The 19907-nt window shown below is 36.9% G+C and overlaps 1 protein-coding gene and 1 non-coding gene across 2 annotated transcripts in view; one reads left to right on the forward strand and one right to left on the reverse strand.

Annotated features, from left to right (window-relative positions):
* The window catches only part of DSG1 (desmoglein 1), a 35619-nt gene extending 22966 nt beyond the window's left edge, over positions 1–12653 (forward strand). Inside the window, 4 exon segments of the mRNA XM_010380856.2 lie at positions 2892–3025; positions 3380–3449; positions 5433–5641; positions 7708–12653. Coding sequence (XP_010379158.2) covers positions 2892–3025; positions 3380–3449; positions 5433–5641; positions 7708–8760 — 1466 coding nt within the window. The 3' untranslated portion in view covers positions 8761–12653.
* On the reverse strand, positions 4812–4917 carry LOC115895615. Its single transcript, XR_004055795.1, has one exon. It is a non-coding gene; the product is annotated as a U6 spliceosomal RNA (small nuclear RNA).
* Positions 12654–19907: the final 7254 nt, after the last annotated feature.

Here is a 19907-nt window from a genome sequence, read left to right on the forward strand (position 1 = left end):
GAAGGAAGGAAGGAAGGCAGGCTACAGGGAAAGAGTAAACTCTGAGTTACGTTTTAAAAGATGAATAAGAGTTAGCCTGATGGACCAGAGAAAGGGAACACAACACAAGGGAAAAAAAACTATGTGCAAAAACCCAAAAGAATGAGAGTGCAAGGTACTGCAATGAAGAACTCCAATGTGCAAGAAATAAAATATGTGCATGACAGCATGGTGAAAGTTTAGACTAAAAGATAGGCAGGTCTCAAAGAGATTTTATTTATACTAACACTGTGTAGTATTAATAAAAGGAGAGTCAAATAGACCTAGGGTTAAACTCTGGTTTCTAAGCCTAATTGTCTGATTCTTCCGAAGGTCACCTAACCTTTCTGAGCCTTGTTTTTGTCATGTATGAAATAATACTTACCTTAAAACAATGCTTTGATGATGAAAAAGAAGTACCACACATGAAGCATTTAGCGTGTTCTATGGCCACTAGGGTAGCACTAGTCAAAGGTCTAGCCATAAAGGTAGAATACAGTGGATTCTCCAGGTGGCCTTTAACATTACCTTGAATGATGATAGAAATTAGAGCAAGATAAACCACATGGCACAGTCTTTGAGAAATGAGAACAGGACCTCTAAAGTAAGTAGGTTGTAGTCTGCACATTACAATTAAATTAATGCAAACATTGTCATTTTCAAATGTGGAATCAAAATCTTAATGTCAGAAGGTACCTCAGATATTTAAATCAAACACACACACAAAATATAAAGTCAGAGCACTTACATACAAAATATTTTTTCTACTTTCATTTTTCTTTGCACATGAACAGTGACAGATATTTTTTGCTACATTTATTTGTGAACTGGGTTTTCTCTGATTTTAAACAACTCATTTTTTTTTTGAAGTTTTCATCAACATTGGACTCATCTAAACAAGTCTGGTCATGGTGATAACATAGCTTAAAGCTGGAGTTCTTTTTCCAAAATTTAAAACATATTTCCAAAAAATGAAATTTCTACATTGACAAATAAGAGTTTATTCTTACTGGCTCATAATTAATTGAAGTAATAACTAGGAAAATTTCTATGAAACAGGGAAAAGGGAAAGAGAGAAAGAAAAAAGCATTCTCATCAAAATGAACCAAGACAGGAGGAAGGCAAAAATGCTAGTGAAGTGGCAGAATATAACATAAAATATATATGAAAAGAGTTCATTCTCTATTTGTTATGCATATTGATTACAACTTACATTGCAAAATGTTTAAATTTAATACTTCATAAGAGCAACTTAATTACCCAACTGCTGATTATCACTACTGTAAATAATACCTGACTTTCATGTTGAGATTTTTGTTTTTTGGTTTTTTTTTTTTTTTTTTTTTTGAGATTGAGTCTCGCTCTGTTGCCCAGGCTGGAGTGCAGTGGTGCAATCTCGGCTCACTGTAACCTTCGCCTCCCAGGTTCAAGCAATTCTCCTGCGTCAGCCTCCTGAGTAGCTGGGACTACCCGCGCGCACCACCACACCTGGTTAATTTTTGTATTTTATTAGAGACGGGGTTTCACCACATTGGCTGGGATGGTCTCGATTTCCTGACCTCGTGATCCACCTGCTTTGGCCTCTCATGGTACTGAGATTATAGGCATGAGCCACCGTGGCCAGCCTGAGTTGGTTTTTCATATTGCTGACTACCTCTGGGTACTGTAGTTAATAAAAGATTTACAAATTATATGTGGGCCTTAGAGTCATCATTACCTGTAGACCCAAAGTTTCCTCTAGTAGATTTTCAGAAAACCAACACATGGGCTTCTTCTCTTTTTTTCTTTTTTCTTCTCTCCCGCTCTCCCTTATTTCTATCCTTACTATCTTCCTTCCTCCCTAATTTACTTCCTTCTTTTTTCCTTTCCTCCTTCTTCACATTTTTAATTTACAAATTCTTTCTTCATCCATTTATTCAAAACCATTTACCAAGATTAGATTATATAAGAGGCTGATAATAAATAGAAAAATAAGAAAACTCCACTTGATTAACAACAGAAGACACTGCTAAGCAGCGTGATGTTTTCTATTTGTATAAGAGTTGTTGAAAGAAAAGACACCTGCATAGGGGGAAATAGTAGCCTCATAGAGAGTTGTTGGAAGCATGAATAAGATTTTACCGTTGAAATAAAGGCAAGCATATGTGAAAGGAAGAAAATAAAGATATGGAGGAGAGAACACAAAGGATCAACTATATTGCCTGACCTTTCATCTTTCCTTCTTCTCTCCTTTAATATTTTTCTAAATAATGACATGGAAAGATTAATTGGTTTTAATAATGTAATACTATCTGTAATTTTTTTTTTTTTTTTTTTTTTTTTTTTTTTTTTTTTTTTTTTTTTGAGAGAGGGTCCCACTCTGTCACTCAGGCTGGAGTGCAGTGGCACAACCACCGCCCACCTCCCTGGTTGAGCAGCCTCAACCTCCCTGGCTCAAGCCATCCTCCCAATTCAGCCTCCGGAGTAGCTAAGATTACAGGCAAAAGCCCCCATGCACGCCTAATTTTTGTATTTTTTGTAGAGATGGAGCTCCACCATGTTGCTCAGGCTTGTCTCAAACTCATGGACTCTAGCGATCCACCCGCCTCCGCCTCCCGAAGTGCTGGGATTACAGGCGTGAGCCACCATGCCAGGCCCACTATTTATAATTTTTAATACTATAAAACAAACTAAAATTGACTGCAGTCTAATATACAGAAGCTCCCATTTGCTTTGGGCTCTGACCATTATTCAGCTTGTATTCTGAAACTTTCATAATTTTAGAACCAACCGGAATTATATTAGGAATTCAAATTTGACCATAAAAAGTCAGGTTGTTTTGTTTTTTATTTGCACCAAGCGCTAATCTAGTATTACTATCCTTCCACCACCAGTGGTCCCATTTTTGATGATTTGTTGTGATTGTGGAGGTGCTCCTCGTAGTGCAGCTGGCTTTGAGCCTGTTCCTGAATGTTCAGATGGAGCAATTCATTCATGGGCAGTAGAAGGACCACAGCCTGAACCCGGGGTAAGTGCCACATTCTAATAAACAGCCTTTGGTAGTCACTGAAATTCAGTCTTTACACATGAACCAAGATGGCCACCATCACTCACAGTCTATGCTGCTTTTTGTGCTGAGAAAGCTAATGGGGAAAATGAAGAGGAATGAAAAGCACAACAAAATTAGATGGAAGTAACCAGGGAAGGTTTTCTAAGTGAAGTTCAAATTTTAAATGGATTTCAGCATTTCCTAAATAGTTTTTTTTTTTTTTTTTTTTTTTTCAGAAATCTGAGGTAATTTGAGAATAAACCAAATGTATGACTATAGAAAGATTACAGTCATTGGTCATTACAAATGGCAATGTTGTTTCCTGTCTTTTAGGTTATGACCACCGTCATACCACAAATACCACCTGATAATGCAAATATAATTGAATGCATTGACAACTCAGGTAAGAAAAAAAAATTGTTTAACAACTCAAATGATTAGGAAGTCTGTTTTCTCTCTTTGCATATTGTTTTTTGATGATCTTATTTTTCTTCAAAAGTGTTTACATCATTCTTTTTTAAATGAATAATTTGTAAACTAAATGGCAAAGAAAAACCTACAGTAATTATTATTCTTATATGCTGCATTTTTAAAATTTTCCTCAACCATCAAAGAGTACTTAGAAGATGACCAAATTAGGATCTCTATATATGCAGAAGTACTGAATTGTAACCATGAGTAAGTTTTAGTCAAGATTTTTAATTTGATAGAGCAAATTTCATTAACATACATACACACACGTATTTCATACACATATATACACTAATTCAAATTAAAGCACAACCCAACTAAAATAGACCTGTGCTCATTTATTGAGGCTAAAATCTTTATACACAATTAATTTAAGAATTCAAAATTGCTTTGACTTTAGTGGCTTATTATAACAAAGAAAAAAATTACACCCATTTTCAACATCATCACAAATATTACCTAAAAAATATTTGTCCAATTTTCTTTAATTCAAAGCAAGTAGATGAAACACTATGAAAATCTTTCAAAGCTCTCAACTGAGATTGTGTGCATGCGGTGGAGTTTCTTGTAGCACATGGGTAAGACTGTACAAATACAACTTGCCTTAAAACAGGAATCTAGACCAGTTCACAGGCAGAAACCAGGGAACAATTAGAATTTCACAGTAAGTGGATAACTACCACTATAATAAAAGAACAATTAAAATAACATCTCATATCTGTGAAAATAGTTGTATCACGTTACTTTTCTCAAGGTAAATAATACTATTGGTTAGCTTATTTTTCTCTTAGTCTTTTTAAACAGTAACCATTGTTTTCTACTTTAAACTCTAACAGGCATAGAAATGTGTATAACTTGTAGAACTGGAACTTATTCAAAGAATTGGACACAGTAATCTTTAAATATATTTCTCCACCTGATTTGTCCATTTTCATTAACAACACCAATGTCTTCTCACCTCAAAAGCAGAATCTCATTGTTAACTCACATTCACTAACATCAAAACAGTTCTCAAGACTTATCAAATCATCAAATCCATCAGTATTTATCTACGCATTTGTTCCCATTAAGTCCACAAACTTTTGCACAGATTTTGAACAAAGCACATTAAGAGGCACCAAGGACAATTGAAGCATGAAAAACACACTGTTCCCAAACTCAAGATCCTTCACGTACTAAAACCAGTGGATACATATCCCACTGACAACATTCATCATTCCATAGCAGTTCCACGGTCCCAGCCACCATTTTATCTCACCTACCTCAAATATTTCTTTTTATTTTTTTTAACTTAAAAAAGATGAAACACTTGACCAATTTGTGTATCATCCTGTGCAGAGGCAATGCTAATCTTCTCTGTATAGTTCTAATTTTAGTATATGTGCTACTGAAGCAAGTACCTACCTCAAATACAGTAACAGGCTTTCACTTACTCCTCACATCCAAGTGCAAACCCAAGATTCTTCATGAAAACCTTTCTCCTCACATACCCATGGCCTCCTTTCTGAAAGCCAGTGGTTCTCATGTCTTTTTCAGGATGTCCTGTGCTTCTAGTTACACATTGGGGCATTCTTACACTATTTTTTTAACTTTCAGAATTTGAGTATTTTTCTTCCAATTTCCTTCAGGTTGAAATCAAACTCTCTAGGGCATAGATTTTTATAAGTCCTCTGCAGCCTTCACTTCCAGCAGAGAATATAGTAATCTCTCAACAGATAATTATCAAATTAACAAATTAATAATATCATTTTGAGCTCAATATTGTATTTATATCTCATTTCTTTATGTATCTTTTTATTTCTTAGTTCACAAATGCATACCTAAATGAAAAAATCATGTATTATAAGGCAAGTTGTTAATTTTTTAGTTTATGATAGACTAAAGAAAATAAACTTAATTTGATCAACACTTTTAGGAGTTTATACAAATGAGTATGGTGGCAGAGAAATGCAAGATCTGGGAGGAGGAGAGAGAATGACAGGATTTGAACTAACAGAGGGAGTTAAAACTTCAGGAATGCCTGAGATATGTCAAGAATACTCTGGAACATTAAGAAGAAATTCTATGAGGGAATGTAGAGAAGGAGGTCTGAATATGAATTTCATGGAAAGCTACTTCTGTCAGGTAAGGTCCCTAGCCACATGTCTTTCTCGCCATCCATGTGCCCGCTGCTCTTCACCCCAAGCTTTCACTAATTCCTAAAGGGGCTTGGTCAAGAGTCTCCTAACTAGATTCTCAGCCTTTGTGTCCAACAATCCATGCTGTTAATTAATTATAGATCTAAAGCTCTGACCTGAGCACTTTACTCCCCAACTTAAGAACAGCCAATGGCTCTCAGCTCTCTTTTGTTCATGGCATGCAATCCAAAGTCCTTAACATGTTAATTAAGATTGCTCACAAAATGAACCCTTCCTCTCATCTCCAATTACTCCTTGCCATCAACTTTTGTTGAGCACCTTTTGCTGAGCACCTTTGCCACAGACTTTTCATCTCCATGCGTTTGCGCATCCTGTGCTTGCATCCTGGAATGCTTGCATCCTACTATGTCTCTCACAAACTCCTACCCATCCTTCAAGACCCAGTCCAAATATCACTCTCCCTCCAAAGTTTTTACAGTTAACCCTCTCATCCAAAATAGGAGTAATGTTTTCTCATCTCTATTTCTGCAGTACTTTGTTTACACATTTATAGAACCTATCATTGCTGAAATCTGTCAGTTTATATGTTTACCACCACTTTTAGTGTCTCATCCATATGTTCTCTACATTATATTGCCAGTACATAGTTCAGCTCTAGACACAGAGTCAATAGTTAATAAGAGTGGGATCAAGAGCCATAGTCTACTTCCAAAACATTGTAAGAATGAGCTGCAGGTGGTGGAAAGAGCATGAAACCTGGAGATGCAGCTGCAGGAGAATTAACTTTGCCATTCACAGGAAGAGATGTAATTGTCCATGGTTACACACCATGTGATACTCAACCTTCAGGAAGTTCCTGTCCCTGATACCAACTAGAAAAACATTTCTGTCCTTCTACATTCTGGCCTAAAATGGTTCATTAACTAACCTAGTGGTTGGTTTAAAGAGTGGCTGATATTTTTAAATAAAATATTGGTAAAAGCCTTCAAATAGCAATAGACAGTAATGAGACTTGTTGATAACCATAGGAATACTTATTCATATATATAACAAAATATTTTATATTATATTTTAATAACATAGAAATATCTTCCTTCCACTCTCTGATCAAATATCACTTTATCAGAGACCCCTTCCTTGATTACCCTATCTAAAAGAACAACACCCATCATTTTCTTTTTCTTTACCCTGCATCTGCCACCTCCTGACCATAGGCTTCTGTATTGTCTGTCTCACTCAAACAAAATGTAAGCTCTGTGAGAGAAGAACTGTACCTGGTATTGTTCATTATGCATAGCTAAGTTCCAAACACAGAGTGTCTGGCAAATAGCAAAGGCTCAATAACTTTTTTTTATATGAATGGCACAATGAGTTTGTTTCCTATAAGGTATTTCTGTTAACCTGAAAGTTTACAATCCACTATTATGAACAGCAAAGATGAAACAAAATCATATATGTCTTTGAACTTTTACTTTGAATTTAGAGAGATTATATTTTTTTAAAATGTCTTTGGTCACCTTTAATTTTGTAGAACAGACCCAGAGTCAAATTTTCCTGTTGCTGTGCTGAAAAAGCCATGTTGCAATAAAACTTCACAGAATCATCATATTCACTCCATCTGAAGGAAAGAAACAAAATCCTGAGTGAACTCAACTCGACTATGAACTACCTTTTCCAGTCAAAAAACAAAACAGCACATTTTTATGTCCTTCAAGTTCAGCATTTTTATATACCTCCCTCTAACTTTGTTATAAATAATTCATGCGTTTTTTTGTGTGTATGGTTTTATGTCCAAAGTACACAATTATAAATAAGTCCATCTAAGTAAATTTTTTAAATCACATTATTGGAATTATACTTAAAATAATTTTTAACCGAATTATTTCAAATAATTATAAAATGATTTTTAAAGCATCTCTAGTAGATGTTAGAATCTTGTTTTATTTCATTCCTCTTTGGAAATGCTCTGGAAGAAAAACTAATGATAAAGGCTGTTCTATTATTGCTAAATATGCATTTCTAATTTCATTTTCTCTTTCTCTATAAATTCAGAAAGCATATGCTTATGCAGATGAAGATGAAGGACGCCCATCCAATGACTGTTTGCTCATATATGACATCGAAGGTGTAGGTTCCCCTGCTGGCTCTGTGGGTTGCTGTAGCTTCATTGGAGAAGATCCGGATGACAGTTTCTTGGATACTCTGGGACCTAAATTTAAGAAGTTGGCAGACATCAGCCTAGGAAAAGAAATTGAATCATATCCAGACCCTGATCCTTTTTGGCCACCCCAAAGCACTGAACCAGTTTGCCTTCCTCAGGAAACAGAGCCCATTGTTAGTGGACACCCACCAATCTCCCCACATTTTGGCACTACCACAGTAATTTCTGAGAGCACCTATCCCTCGGGACCTGGTGTGCAGCATCCTAAGCCTATTCTCGATCCTCTGGGCTATGGTAATGTCACTGTGACCGAGTCTTACACCACCTCTGACACTCTGAAGCCCTCTGTGCACTTTCACGATAACCGACAAGCATCAAACGTGGTGGTGACAGAGAGAGTGGTCGGCCCAATTTCTGGCACTGATTTGCATGGAATGTTAGAGATGCCTGACTTACGAGATGGGTCAAATGTCATAGTGACAGAAAGGGTAATAGCACCAAGCTCTAGTCTACCTGCCTCTCTGACTATTCATCATCCTAGAGAGTCTTCAAATGTGGTAGTGACAGAAAGAGTAATCCAACCAACTTCCGGCTTAGGTAGTCTTAGTATGCACCCCGAGTTAACCAATGCCCACAATGTGATTGTGACAGAGAGGGTTGTTTCTGGTGCTGGCGTAACTGGAATTAGTGGCACCACTGGGATCAGCGGTGGCATAGGCAGCAGTGGCCTGGTTGGCACCAGCATGGGTGCTGGGGGTGGGGCCCTGAGTGGAGCTGGCATAAGTGGTGGTGGCATTGGCCTGAGCAGCTTGGGAGGGACAGCCACCATTGGCCACATGAGGAGTTCCTCTGACCATCACTTTAACCAAACCATTGGGTCCGCCTCCCCTAGCACAGCTCGGAGTCGAATCACAAAGTACAGTACCGTGCAATATAGCAAGTAGTCAGGACCCCAGCTCACTTTTTCATAGTCATTGTGGTTTAGATCCAATTCCCACCACTATAAAACTAACAACGTGATTTATAACGCACAACTTCGTGCTCAGGTCATCTAGAAGCAAGGTGAGAAATCACAATGAGAAAAATAAATGGAAACACAGCTGCTAGGGGAGAGCTCTCCTTAGCGTTCGTAAACTTTTTTCTTATATGAGGACTAAGGAACTAAAACTTGAGGCAGAGCCTTCTTTGTGCCTGAGTGGCGTGTAGTCTATCTCCAGCATGTAACTGGCCTTACGACGGCAATTGGCATAATTCTCCTTGCTCTGTTTTGCTTTTCCGTATAGCTCGAGCAAAATTTAAAAAGAACTAAATATGCAATATGTGTTCATGTCTGTAGGAAAAATCTAAAATGTGTGCCAGATGCCCTCAGTTTCACAGATAACATAAATAAAAATTTAAAAAAAATTTTTTTTTAAGTTTGACTACATAGTCAAGTCCACAAACCATCAAGCACTCCTCCTTAATTATTGCACTAGATAAAATAAATTTCAAATTAGGAAGTGTTTCCTGGGAGGAAACTTCCATTAGAGAGTGACAATAGGATGAGGTTTCTTCAGGGTAAACTAGCAACACCTGAGCCTGAATCTTAATTTGGGGTCTCAGTTAAATCTCCTGTAGAGTCGAGGATTCTTCTGATTCTAGTTTGTGTTTAGTGATAGATATAATCTTGATGAATATTGCTTACTGGTGAGGTTGAGGAATATCACACTCATCTTTCCCTTTACCACTGTGGTTTTGACTTAAGAAAGCAAAACTTCTAAGTTTACTTCTCGAATTGAAGCAAGTGAGGCCAGACATGGTTGTCATCACTAGTGGTAAATGACCTTCCAAGTAAGCAAATGGGAACTGAACTGTGTTTTCAGGTTTTGTTTTTAGTACGTGATGTTCATTCATATCCAGCTCTTTATTACATAGCTCTGAAGTTAAAATGATTTACATAGGCTGAGCTGTGGACAAAAAAAAAAAAAAAAAGCAGCAGCTTGCAGTATGCTTAAGCTTTGGGGAATTTTTTTTGTAAGGGGATTTAAAAAAATGTTTTTAGAGCATGTAAAATGTTTAATGGAGAAAGTTGGAAAAGAATTATTTTGTAAAGTAATACCATGCTAATTATTCACTTTTAGCACGTAAAGCAGTGGTTGCTTTAGCAAACCTCTGCTGCCCTTTTGCAGGGATCAATCAGGAACCTTTAACAGAGTTGGCAATATTGTATTGGTAAGAGTGAAATAATAATAGATAGCCTATTCCGCTAGTTTATCTCACCCCCTAATTTTTCTCACTAGTATAAATTTTAAATTCCTGATTTGATTTGTCAATAAGATCTTGGCTTATTTATGCTCTGATTTGTAGGTAGTGTCCAAATTATACAGTATAACATATTTTTCTAGTTTCAAAATTTAGTAATGTCCTATTTATGATATACCATTTCTGTGTGTTTGCTATATAGTATTACCCAATTAAAAATCTCTAAAAAGAAAGCATTCTAAGGAAAAGGTAAATTTACTATTGCATGGTTGAGAAACTTTTTCCTTTCTTAAATACGATGTTACTATAAGCTCACTAAACTGAAACTCTATATGACAAAATAAAATTAGAATAAAAAATTTGCCCTGGAGTTGTGAATTATATACAACTTTTAAAGAATTTACCCCGATTACTCAAATTTCCCAGGAAATTACAAGGCCAAAGAATATTTGACTTCCTACACTGGTCAAAAGGGGATAGGAGTGAATTATTTAACCTAGAGCTGTTTTGCTCTGTATAACAGCAGATAAGGCTAATATTTTAAAGGCCACAGTATACATCTTCTTTTAACTCGTAGAATACGTAAAATTTTGATAGTCTGTAGTATGCCAAATGCAGAGGTATAAATAAAGTCATTCAAAGGGAGTCTTTTCTTTTTCTGCCACTTAGGGGGCTACATTAAGGATGGGTAATCTTTCCAGGAATAAAGTCAAAAGGTATTTATTAAAATATACTTGAGTATGCCTGGGTCCAGGAGTTTTAAGGAATAGAAATAATTATTAATTAATTAATTAAGTAATTTATTAAAGGGAATGGTAGCTGACCACAGGAAACTTGCTTGCTGTTTTGATATGAAATATCATCACAAGCCTTTTCTTAAGACGTCTGATATCTTCCAGAGATATTTTTTAGGTTGTCTTGCAAACAACAAAATCGCTGTCTTTAATAACTGTTGCCGTTAAAATCCGATGGTTGTTAAGATCCCCCCAATTTAGTTACATTTGAACTCCTAAACACTGTTAAACGATGGAAAAACAAGAAAAAACATAGCCATATGAGTCATCTATCTTTCTTGGAAGATACTTTCTAACCAAACTTTTCTTCCAGGATTGCACATTGATGGGAAAAACAAGAAAAATTGAAGTATTAGTCATCTGTCTTTCTGGGAAGATATTTTCCAACCAACTTTTTCTTCCAGGGTTGCACATTGATTAGTCCTAAATTTTAAAATTAACTTTTTAAGACATCAATGATTTTAGTAGTTATTTAAAGGCATGTCATTTTTCAATGAACAAGCTTTGGACAGAACTTCATTCCTCTTTTTAGATATTTACTCTAGATCATATATATCATGTCATAGACCAAGAAGAGATATGGAAATCATTTTATAAGTGAATACTATAATTAGGATTCAAATTGAGTTTCAGATCAACTTGCTCTTAACAAAATGAAGAAGAAAGAGGTAGTAATTTAATGCTGTGTATGTATGGTTTGAAAACAAACCACAATGTTTATAAAATATCTATCTGGCTTTCTAAAGAGGGAGTCTTTAGTGGCAAAAATCAGTGTATTATAAATACTTTACCATTTAATATCAACCAAAATAACATCTCGAGCTAATTTTGATACTGAATTCCAGACACACCTGCTACATATTATTTACTTCTAAGCATGTTGCCTGATGTAATTCTATTTGCACTGAAAAATCAAAAGAAAAAGTACATATTTAGGCATATTTATATATCTTCATCTAGACATCTGTTCTACATTTGTGCATAAAGTTTTTAGCATCATAATTTTTATTCAAGAAAATGTTCTGACAAAATTTTAATTATATGTCTTCAAAAATTACATTTTTTACTCTAGTAAGTAGATGTTTTTAGTAATCTAGGCAATTTATTTCTGAATTTATACCAATGTTTGATTGTCATGGTACAAAACATATGACACCCTTTGGCTTTTGCTGAAGTTGAAAGGCATTATAATCTTTACCATAAATGCCCATGGCTATTTTGGAAAGATATTTAAAACCCAAAACAAACTTTTAAAAGCATTTGCCTCATTTTCCCTTGCCTATTTCATAAATTCCAACTTTTTTTTTTTTTTTACAATTTCTGGTATTTTTTAAGACCCATTTCCCATTGTACTAGGATACAGCAGTCCACAGTAGAGTGCTACTCTCCTTGAAATCAAATCTGTCTTCCACTTCCAGATTATTCAATTTATGTTAGGACAAATCTTGACAAGATCAACCTATTATCCATCAAATAATTTTAAAACAATGTGTAATCTTGTTTAATTGTCTATATTCTCTCCCCAGTTTAGCTGTATTTGAATTACTAAACACTTTATCATCAAACTGTACCTAGTCTAACTTATTTTTCTTTTGCTATCAGTTTTACAAGCATTTTAAAATTCTAATATTCATCTCTAGTGGTGTTTAAAGCAAGGTTCTTTTATTCAAGTTTCAATATAAACGTTTTTGGATTATTTGGGTGCTAGTTTCTTGCTTGGTTATCTGTTGTTGTTTTTTTTTTTAAAGTTGATTTGTAATTTCCAAAGAGTTATGCATAAAGCAATAAAATGATTAATATGCCTCCCTTATCTTTTCTGAATTGTAAGCAAGGGGAAGGTTTTAGATGGTAAAACCAAAGTTATCAAATCTAGTTATTATTATCATCCTGTATTGGAAGAGAGATAATTCTTTTATTTTCACAACGTTAAAATACGTTTTCATTCTCCATTTCCTAGCTGTCTTTTTTTTTAATGTGTACTGAGAAACCTACTCTCTGGACCACTAATTACAGATGCTAGAGCCCAGTCTTGACCAGGTGGTTAGCCCCACAAATGAGCAGATGATGAAAAGCTGCATTTTTAGTTTTTATTTGATACTTGTAGCATCTTTATACTTTTACCTTTCTTTCTTTCATACTCTGCATTTTTATTTTTGCATACACCAGCATTTTATTTCTTTTAAAGTGACTTTTCTTTTTTGACTTTTAAATCGTACCCTTTCATCTTTACTGAGATGCATCTCCTTTTGTTCTCCAATGCCACTTCCAGACTATTATCAACTTCATCTTGCACAAAATCTTACCTCTTTCAGACTCGTATGATCCTTTCCCTCTCTCCTCTTCCTAATGTCTCCACTTTTAATGAAGCCTCCAATGTCCTGCCCTAAATTCTTTTGTGACTTTATCAACTTCTGAAAGTGTTCATAGTAACTTAAACATCCACATGGATGAACCACCCAAGACCCGGATTCTCATTCTAAACCTCCATTTCCCCCCTCCACTCAGCTGCCATTTCCTTGTCATAACCTGCCATATTGGTACCTGGAATGCCTCAGTTTCTGCCTCTACAGCCTCTGACCATTTCCCTCTCATCCGTGCAGCTCATAGGCTCATGTTGTTGTCATTTCTCCGCTTTATCAAAGCTTCAGTGTCTTGACTCTCACCACTTTCTCACTGTCAGCTTCACCTCTCTGTCTAATCTAGCTTCATGAGTACAACTAGAGTCACTTCTTTGTGAATGCCTTCAACCTACTTTCCCTGCTTTCTGTCTCTCGTCCCAGACCTTTTGCCCTCAATCTCTGTCTCCACACAAACAGCCAAACAAATTATCCAAGTGAGCTGACGTTTTGAATATTAAACACTCAATCTCAAATCTCAGCATAACATCAGATACTTCCCTGAAATCCTATCTGTTTCTCTTATAGATGTCCCATCTCATCATACTAGATTGCTACTCTGCATCTTCTTTGTCCTCAAACCTCCCACACCCCCTCTTCCCTTCTCATTCTTTGTTGATGACCTAATCCTATTGTTCATTGAGAAATCAAAAGTCATCCATTTCAAATGCATTCATCTTCCTCTGCAAAACCTCCATATCCACCGGTACTTGCACCCATCTCCTCCCTCCCATGGGCTTATTCCATGGATTTGTGGCCTACTTATATGAAAACACAGTCCTCCAGTTCTGTTCAAATCAAGGACTTTGCTCCTTCCCTAATAGTATCTTTCCTATTCTTTTTCCTCTCTCTCTCTCTTTCTGTTTCCTCTCCTTCTCTCTCTTCTTTTTATCTTCTCTCTCTTTCCTCTCTCTTTCTCCCATCTTTTTTCTCTCTCCACTCTCTCTTTTTATCTCCTCTCTCTCATTCTCTTCCTGTCTCCTCTGTCTACTCTCTCTCTCTCTCCTCTCTTCCTTCCTTTCCTTCCTCTTGGTAGAACATTTTCATCTGCACCCCTCCTTGCAGCTAATGCCTCATTTGTTTGCTTGTTTCATCAAGCTTCTTGAAGTTCATGTACACATGCTGTCTTTTCTTTTCCATGTCCCATCAGACTTCAAAGTCCTCCCATCAGATTGTCATAATGGTCCTTATCAAGCTTGTCTAAGGTCTATGCATTGCAAGCACAAGGCCCACTTTTCTGTTCCCTCTTTCTTTACCTCTGGGAAAAATCTTTAAAAAGTAACCCTTCTTTCTTCCTTGAAACACTCTTGTGTCTTGGCTTGTGTAACACCATTCTCTCCTGATATCCCCTGTATTTCATCAGCCAGTCTTGCTCATTCTATTTCCCTTGTTTCTCATTTATCCAATCCAATGTTTGGTCCCAAGCCCTCTTCTCTTAACATTTTACACTGATTCTGTGAGACCTCATCAAGACCCCTTTTTGAATGTTCAAAATTAAACTTATGATTTTACCTCCAGAATTTCCCCATTCCAATAAATATTATCCCAGCTACCCCTTACTCAAGCCAGAAACTAAGGACTCCTTGATCTCATTCTTTCTCTCACTACCCAAATTTTATCCATTAGGAAGTTCTGTTTATTTTATAGCCAATATATATATTAAGCCATTTAATAATTTGTATTAGTCAATTACCACACTGCTATAAAGACACTACCTGATACGGGTAATTTTGCAAGGAAAGAGGTTTAATTGACTCACAGTTCTGCATGGCTTGGGAGGCCTCAGGAAACTTATAATCATGGCAGAAGGCAAAGGGGAAGCAGGACCTTCTTCACATGCCAGCAGGAGAGAGAATTACAAGCAGGGGAAATGCCGATGCTAATAACACCATCAGATGTCATTAAAACTCACCCACTATCATGAGAACAGCATGGGGGAAACTGCCCCCATGAGCCAATCACTTCCCTCCCTTGACACATGGGGATTATAATCCAAGATGAGATTTGGGTGGGGACACAGAGCCAAACCATTTAATAGTTTTAATCCTTATCTGTCACCATCCTACTGGCAACTGCCTCCTAGGTATTCTCTCTGCTTCCACATCAGCCTTCTTCAAACAATTTTGTATAGATGAACCTATGTGACCTTTTAAAATATTAATCAGGTTGAGTCAACCCCCCTATTTTTTTAAATTATACTTTAAGTTCTAGGATACATGTGCACAACATGAAGGATTATTACATATGTATACATGTGCCATGTTGGTGTGTTGCACCCACCAACTCATCATTTACATTAGGTATATCTCCTAATGCTATCCCTTCCCCCTCTCCCACCCCACAACAGGCCCCAGCATGTGATGTTTCCCTTCCTGTGTCCAAGTGTTCTCATTGTTCAATTCCCACCTATGATTGAGAACATGCGGTGTTTGGTTTTCTGTCCTTCTGAAAGTTTGCTCAGAATGATGGTTTCCAGCTTCATCCATGTCCCTTCAAAGGACATGAACTCATTCTTTTTTATGGCTGCATAGTATCCCATGGTGTATATGTGCCACATTTTCTTAATCCAGTCTATCATTAATGGACATTTGTGTTGGTTCCAGGTCTTTACTATTGTGAATAGTGCCGCAATAAACATATGCATACATGCGTCTTTATAGCAGCATGATTTATAGTCCTTTGGGTATATACACAGTAATGAGATGACTGGGTCAAATGGTATTTCTAGTTCTAGATCCTTGAGGAATCGCCACACTGTCTTCCATAATGGTTGAACTAGTTTACAGACCCACCAACAGTGTAAAAGTGTTCCTATTTCTCCACATCCTCTCCAGCAGCTGTTGTTTCCTGACTTTTTAATGATTGCCATTCTAACTGGTGTGAGATGGTATCTCATCGTGGTTTTGATTTGCATTTCTCTGATGGCCAGTGATAATGAGCATTTTTCCAAGTGTCTGGTCAACCCCCCATTTTTAAAGTTTCAATGGATTTCCAGTGAATGTCCCAGAAAAGCCTGCAGGGAGCTGTCTGATGTAGCATTTGTCCACAGTGGATGATGTTAATTTGCACTGTGATTGTTGTAATGGAAAAGTTGAAAAGAAATTAATTAAGGAAACGTTCTGGCTTTTGCAAATGATACTCACTCTGCATGAAACATTCTCCTCCTCACTTTTATATAGCAGCATCCTTTCATCCTTCAGGTAGCAATTTAAATATTATTTCCTCATATATTCTTTCCATTGTCAATGTTTTCACGTATTCATTCATTTACTCTACAGATATTTATTGAATTCCAAATAGTTATACCAAGCAGTGGTGACATGACAGTGAAAGATAAAGTCCTTCTCCTTGTAGAGTTTATGATCAAGATAGAATGGAGATGAGGGAAGTCTGACAATAAAGAAATAAACAAGTACATATATGGTATGCTAGATGACAGTAAATGATCAAGGGAAAAATAAAGTGGGATAATTCAGGAGAGGGATTGCAGGGCAGGAGGGACACACTTTTATATAGGGTAATTGAGGCAGGGTTCTATTAGAAAAGTAATATTTGAACAGAGATTTAAAGAACATTAAGGAGCAAGCCATGTGGCTATTTGGGTACAGGACATTTCAGACAGAGAGATATTCATGGAAGAGCAAGATCTCTGTGTGTAGAGAGATTAAAAGAAGGAAAGCAGCAGGAGGTAGGAGATCCCAGAGGAAAAGACTGAGATTGAGCTTGGCCTTGCAGGCCATCCTAACAAATTTATTCTGAATATAATGGAGAGCTACTGGGGAGTTGGGGCTGAGGAGTGCTTTGTTCAGGTTTGGGGTTGTTTGTTTATTTGTTTGTTTGTTTTGAGATGGGCTCTTGATCTGTCATCCAGGCTGGAGTACAGTAGCATGATCATGACTCACTACAGCCTCAACATTCTGAGCTCAAGAGATCCTTCCACCTCAGCCTCTAGAATACCTGGGACTACAGACATGAGCCACCATGCCCTCCCAATTTTTGTATTTTTGGTAGAGACAGAGTTTTGTAATGTTGTCCAGGCTGGTTTTGAACTCCTGGGATGAAGCAATCCTCCCTGCTTTGCCCTCCCCAAGTGCTGAGATTATAGGCATGAGTCACTGTGCCCAGCCTGGATTTGTATTTTTAAAGGAACATTTTACCTACAGGGTTGACACTTTGGGAAGGAAGTCACAAAAATCAACAAGATATGTTAAAGAGCTACTGCGATAATCCAAGTGAGTGAGTGATCCAACCACAGCAGGTAGCAAAACAAGTGACAAAAACAAAACAAAAGCCCTGGACAGATCAATTACAGAAAAAAAAAGTAGGGAAAAAGGTCACTGAGCAACAGATTAAATTTAAATCTCACTATGAATTGCCTTGAAAAAACTCAAACGTAATAAGTACAAATGGAGAATGTTAGGTTGGTCGAACAGTTTAGAAATGATGCCAGTTTCTAGTCATCTGCTTGGCTATTGAGTTCAAATAAGACAAATTCCAGCTGACCCTGAGAGAATTGCTTTTTCTAGTTTTACAAAGGAAGCCGAGCAACTTGGTATATCCCAGTCTGCGCCTGTTTCTCAGTCATACCTCTTCTTTCTTTAGCTCTTATATAAAACCTAGAAGGAAGAATTTCTGCCTCCAGAACTTTCTCTAAACTACTCAGAATATCAGGCTCTGATTCTTACCAAAGTTTGCATCTGATTGGACCCAGAATATAATTTGTCACATTTTTTCAAAGAAAAATATTTTGATCCATTCAATTTATTAACTGTGTGTCTCAAAGTATATGCCAGTTTCAGCTTAATAAATTATAGACATGTGATTCTTAGCTTGTTTTGATCACTGCCTTATATTGGGATCACCCAAATGCAAACTCTAAGACAGGATTACAGAGCAATTTTGGAAGGAGGTAAAGGAACCATTGGTAGGTAACAGGGAGATGAAACATGCAAGGGAAAGCTACCAATACCTATCAAGCTACCTATCAAGCCAGTTACAACCATGGGCAATCGAAGCTTAGTCCTCCTGGGAAAAACACTGGGAGCCACTGTAGTACATGCCATGTGGTTAAGCCATCGGATAAATAAGGGAGATAGTGTATTTATACATACCAGCTGCCATCAGTGAATAACTAAGGGCCACTTCTGGAAATAGTTAATTCCCTGCATCTGCTGCACAGGTGGGCAAAGAGGCTTTGGCATCAGTGAAGTGAAAAAATGCAGGAGCTGGCCCTTTGGGTGAGTGGGCACTGAAATGATAGGAGAAAAATACGGAGAAAGCCTTGTCAAGGTCTGTTAACAGCTATTGGGATATTGCGGCACTCTGGTAATAGATGCCACGAGAAACCTCAGAATTTGCTGACATGACAGGCCTTTCTTGAACATTTCCCTGTAAATAAGAATGGGTCAGATGCTACCATATTAATAGCTTGGGTAACAATGCACAACGGTGTAAAATAGAAAAATCTTCAGGTCCCTTGTGTCATTAACTTTCATATCATTTATGTTAATTAGATGCTTGCCCCCCATAGCGTGCTTACACATATAACCATTTTTCTACAATACATGACTTGGCTTTACCATTACAAACTTAGGAACGGCCTGAATAATTGGTTTTGATATCTACTGCCAGAGGAAAGGCTATGAATTCATCAAAGTCATCATTTTTTGTAAACATAACCCCAACATTTTAATAAGTTGTTACTAATAACATCATACCAATTTACCCACTCTCTGAGACATGTTCTTGCGCCTAGCTTATTTTAAAAGGCACAACAGACCAGGCACTGTGGCTCACGACTGTAATCCCAGCACTTTAGGAGGCCAAGGCAAGCAGATCATTTGAGGTTAGGAGTGCAAGACCAGCCTGGCCTACATAGTGAAACCCCATCCCTACTGAAAATACAAAAATTAGCCAGGCATGGTGGCGGAAACCTCTAGTCCAGCTACTTGGGAGGCTGAGGCAGGAGAATCGCTTGAACCCGGGAGGCGGAGGTTGCAGGGAGTCGTGATCATGCCATTGCACTCTGGCCTGGGCGACAAGCAAAACTCCATTTTTTTTTGATGTTGTTGTTTTTTGTTTTGTTTTTCTTTTAAGGCACAACAAAAAAATTACATTATATTGCCATTAGTTGGGTATGAAAATAATTAAATAACAAATGTTGAATTAATGTGTGATGCACAGAAATCAGCACAGCAACAAACAGAAACTTGTTCAGCACACGAATAAATGCAGTTCGTTTATACTCACATGGTTCTAAAACCCATCCTTGCATTGACAATCTATAAGAGAACTGACACCCTCGATTACAGCAAATTGCTTATCAAATTCTCACCACTCCAAACAGAACTACTTTTTCCAAATTGCTCATTGGTGTGATGGCACCTCTTTGAATGACAATATGACTACATTTTGTGCGATTGTAAAATGTGTCTCAGCCAATTATCTTACATGCATTTTAGGAAAAGATGAGCTATGTAAAAATTTAGACTTAACTAATTTTTAGTTAGAGCTGTAGGATAAAGAAAAAATGGTTTATTTTTACATAAACATTTTTCAGAGATTTGAAAAATAGAGTCCAAAAAAGGGATTCTAAAGTTGGGACAAGAATGTATCTTTCTTCACATAAAAAAAAAAAAATCATAGTAGCAGTAGAAATGT

The sequence above is a fragment of the Rhinopithecus roxellana genome, chromosome 21 (assembly GCF_007565055.1).
Source record: "Rhinopithecus roxellana isolate Shanxi Qingling chromosome 21, ASM756505v1, whole genome shotgun sequence".
Lineage (NCBI taxonomy): Eukaryota > Metazoa > Chordata > Mammalia > Primates > Cercopithecidae > Rhinopithecus > Rhinopithecus roxellana.